We start from the raw sequence: 3,932 nt of genomic DNA on the forward strand, positions 1-3,932 counted from the left end.
GTGAAAGGAGAGCAGAAGAAGCTGGACGAGGCGGAGATGACGGCGCTCAGCACGTTTACAACTGTGGAGGAGAACGGAGGCGTGGGACGGCCAGGGTCGCCCGAGGTCGGGAAGTGGGAGGAGCAAGAACCGCTGCTGTTTATCGACGAGGAAGGGAAGGAGAAAAGAAAGGAGGAGGGAAAGAGCGATGATGCAGATGCTAAAGAAGGAGCAGGAAGGACAGAGGAGAAAGAGGCGGAGCCCAGTGGGGGAGAATCGTTCTGTCTCACCACCGCTGTGTGAGATCTCGAGTCACGCTTTCACAAACTGATGACTTTAAATGTTTCAGGTCGCTCTCATGGAAATAAATTACAATCATTTATTCCTTTAGAATCAGTTAGAATTATATTACAGTGTAAGTAATGGTTTATGATGTCAAGTACATTATTTCAAATTCTTTTTCACATTTTCATTCTACTTTTTTAGACAGAACTTGAAAAAATGTAAAACCCCTGTACAAGCTGTAGGTCTGGGGCTTTTCAGTGTTTTCTGTTGACTTGTTTGTTTATTTAGTACAGAACCGCGGGCTGCTCCGGACACGCCCCTCCTCTGATAACAACTCTCATTTTACTTTGTTTTTTATTTGGGTATTTACTTTAGTTTTTGAAAATGATAGATTTATTGATATATATTTTTCAACCTGCTGTAAACAGGGCGGAGGTGAGAGCCGCATCACTCCAGGGCTGTGATATCAGGAAGACAATCTGATGTAATTTATGTGTTTAATGTTCACTAAATAGAGCCGTTTGATCTGGTGTCGCATCTGCTGCTTCATTTCTTTTTATTAATCATGATATGAATGTGAAACAATCAGATCTAGAATTAACACACAGTCAGGGATTTGTGCTGAAGGCGTGGTCTTTGACTCCATATATTACAATGAAAGTAGCTCGTTTAGAGAGTGGGCGTGTCCTAAAGACAATAGACTGGAATGTGACAAAACAAACAAACAAACAAACAAACAAACAAACAAACAAACCACTGGAGTGTAACTAAGAGCTCGTACACGTTACGCCGCTGTGTGTTTGGGTGTTGATGAGTGAAGCTGTGAGCATCGATCACGCAGGGGTTCGAGCACACGTTATTACAGCACAGGTTATTAACTGCCCAAACTCTCACACACACACACACACACACACACACACACACACACACACACAACCTCATCAGCGGGTAAATTACACCGCGTGTGTGTGTGAACCCTGAGAACATCTCATCTCATCTCATCTCATCTCATTATCTGTAGCCGCTTTATCCTGTTCTACAGGGTCGCAGGCGAGCTGGATCCTATCCCAGCTGACTACGGGCGAAAGGCGGGGTTCACCCTGGACAAGTCGCCAGGTCATCACAGGGCTGACACATAGACACAGACAACCATTCACACTCACATTCACACCTACGCTCAATTTAGAGTCACCAGTTAACCTAACCTGCATGTCTTTGGACTGTGGGGGAAACCGGAGCACCCGGAGGAAACCCACGCGGACACGGGGAGAACATGCAAACTCCACACAGAAAGGCCCTCGCCGGCCCCGGGGCTCAAACCCGGACCTTCTTGCTGTGAGGCGACAGTGCTAACCACTACACCACCGTGCCGCCCCCCTGAGAACGTCAGCACTAATAAACCTACAGTCTGTAAAATGACCACAACACTCAGTCACACCAGATGTGTTCAAAAGAAAGAGGAGAAAAACAGGACGACAAACTCAACAGCACCAGATTCACTCACCGGAAGAGGACTCTCTCTCTCCCCTTCTCTCTCTCTCTCTCTCTCTCTCCCCTTCTCTCTCTCTCTCCCCTTCTCTCTCTCTCTCTCTGTCTCCCCTTCTCTCTCTCTCTCCCCTTCTCTCTCTCTCTCTCTCTCCCCTTTTCTTTCTCTCCCTCTCTCTCCCCTTCTCTCTCTCTCTCTGTCTCCCCTTCTCTCTCTCTCTCCCCTTCTCTCTCTCTCTCTCTCCCCTTCTCTCTCTCTCCCCTTCCCTCTCTCTCCCCTTCTCTCTCTCTCTCTCTCCCCTTCTCTCTCTCCCTCTGTCTCTCCCCCCACTCTCTCTCCCCTTCTCTCTCTCCCCCCACTCTCTCTCTCTCTCTCTCTCTCTCTCTCCCCTTCTCTCTCTCCCCCACTCTCTCTCTCTCCCCTTCTTTCTCTCCCTCTGTCTCTCCCCCCACACTCTCTCTCTGTCTCTCCCCCCACTCTCTCTCTCTCTGTCTCTCCCCTTCTCTCTCCCCCTTCTCTGTCTCTCCCCTTCTCTCTCTCTGTCTCTCCCCTTCTCTCTCTCTGTCTCCCCTTCTCTCTCTCTCTGTCTCCCCTTCTCTCTCTCTCTGTCTCCCCTTCTCTCTCTCTGTCTCCCCTTCTCTCTCTCCCCTTCTCTCTCTCTGTCTCCCCTTCTCTCTCTCTGTCTCCCCTTCTCTCTCTCTCTGTCTCCCCTTCTCTCTCTCCCCTTCTCTCTCTCCCCTTCTCTCTCTCTGTCTCCCCTTCTCTCTCTCTGTCTCCCCTTCTCTCTCTCTGTCTCCCCTTCTCTCTCTCTCTGTCTCCCCTTCTCTCTCTCTGTCTCCCCTTCTCTCTCTCTGTCTCCCCTTCTCTCTCTCCCCTTCTCTCTCTCTGTCTCTCCCCCTCTGTCTCTCTCTCTCTCTCTCTCTCTCTTTCTGCTGCTTGTGTAGAACACTTTATTCTGGGCATCACATCCAGTGAAAGTTTGTGACCCTTCGTCTGTCCATCAGTCGCTGATCCTCAGGCCCCTGTGTGATGGTTGGGGTTTACAGTAGAGGAGTGTGAAGGTGGAATGTTCCAGCCCTGTGTTTTTATTTGTCTGGTGTGATAGTGATTTTTCCTGCTCATGATTTTTACCATTTAAAAAAATGAATCACAATCAGCAATAAAAGAGATGAGTGTCTTCACCATGTCAGGTTTGAGGAGAGGAGAGGAGAGCATCAGCATATTAACTGTGACAATCATTAAAATGATGATTGACCCGTTCAGAGCATTTCGACTAAAAATAAATTGGTTCGGAACCTGAAAAGTTGTTTCCCAGCTGGAATTAAAATATAGCTGGTTTTTCTAGCGTGAACTGTGATGACATCAGTGGATGTGTCATTCGTTTGGAGAGGAAGCAGACAGCAGCAACAGAAAAGGAAACATCTTCAGAAACAAATGGACCGAAAACAAATATCTCGCAGGTAATCAGTGTGATCCACCATCTTACTGCTCCTGTTTACTCCTGCTGTGCCACGCCCTCCGGTCATTACTCACGCTTGATTACAGCAAGGTTCTGATCAAAACTGGTGAAAACATGGGCCGGGTCACTAGCTGGCACCGAGGGTCAAACAATCCTGTACAGAACTGGTTCAGGAACCTGTTCCCTGTTGGTCTCAGACGGTTCTGAGATTTCAGAGCCAGAAACACGACTCGAGGTGGTTATTACTGTTTATAAATGGTTTATAAATCAGAAAATGGGACCCAGCCATCACACGGACCTGAGCACTGAGACTCCAGGGTGTGTAATGAACACTGAACACCACCAGATGGAGCTGTGACTACTCTGACACACACACGAGAAGCAGAAATGAAAGAAGGAGAGGATGAATAGATACTGAAACTTCGTGTGTGTGTGTGTGTGTGTGTGTGCAAAACATGTTTACAACCAGAGAAGACTGCAGAGGATCATCACATGTATGACTGCTGGGGAAAAACAGAATTCTTCACAACCGTTTAAACAAAACCACAGAGAGGGGGAGGGGAGAGAGAAAGGGGGAGGGGAGAAAGGGGGAGGGGGAGGGGAGAGAGAAAGGGGGAGGGGAGAAAGAGGGAGGGGGAGGGAAGGGGAGAGAGAAAGGGGGAGGGGAAAGAGAGATTTAAGAAGAGGAGGGTCTTGCAGTAGAATGGATTCTCTTGGGACAAA

General features: G+C 48.3%; 1 protein-coding gene across 1 annotated transcript in view; it reads left to right on the top strand.

Annotated features, from left to right (window-relative positions):
• The window catches only part of si:ch73-248e21.7 (uncharacterized), a 3,572-nt gene extending 2,778 nt beyond the window's left edge, over positions 1-794 (top strand). Inside the window, exon 2 of the mRNA XM_060902317.1 lies at positions 1-794. This exon is cut by the window's left edge and continues 1,306 nt beyond it. Within this exon, the coding sequence (XP_060758300.1) occupies positions 1-282 (282 nt within the window). The 3' untranslated portion in view covers positions 283-794.
• The last annotated feature ends 3,138 nt before the right edge of the window (positions 795-3,932 follow it).

The sequence above is a fragment of the Neoarius graeffei genome, chromosome 20, assembly GCF_027579695.1.
Source record: "Neoarius graeffei isolate fNeoGra1 chromosome 20, fNeoGra1.pri, whole genome shotgun sequence".
In the NCBI taxonomy this organism is placed as follows: Eukaryota; Metazoa; Chordata; class Actinopteri; order Siluriformes; family Ariidae; genus Neoarius; species Neoarius graeffei.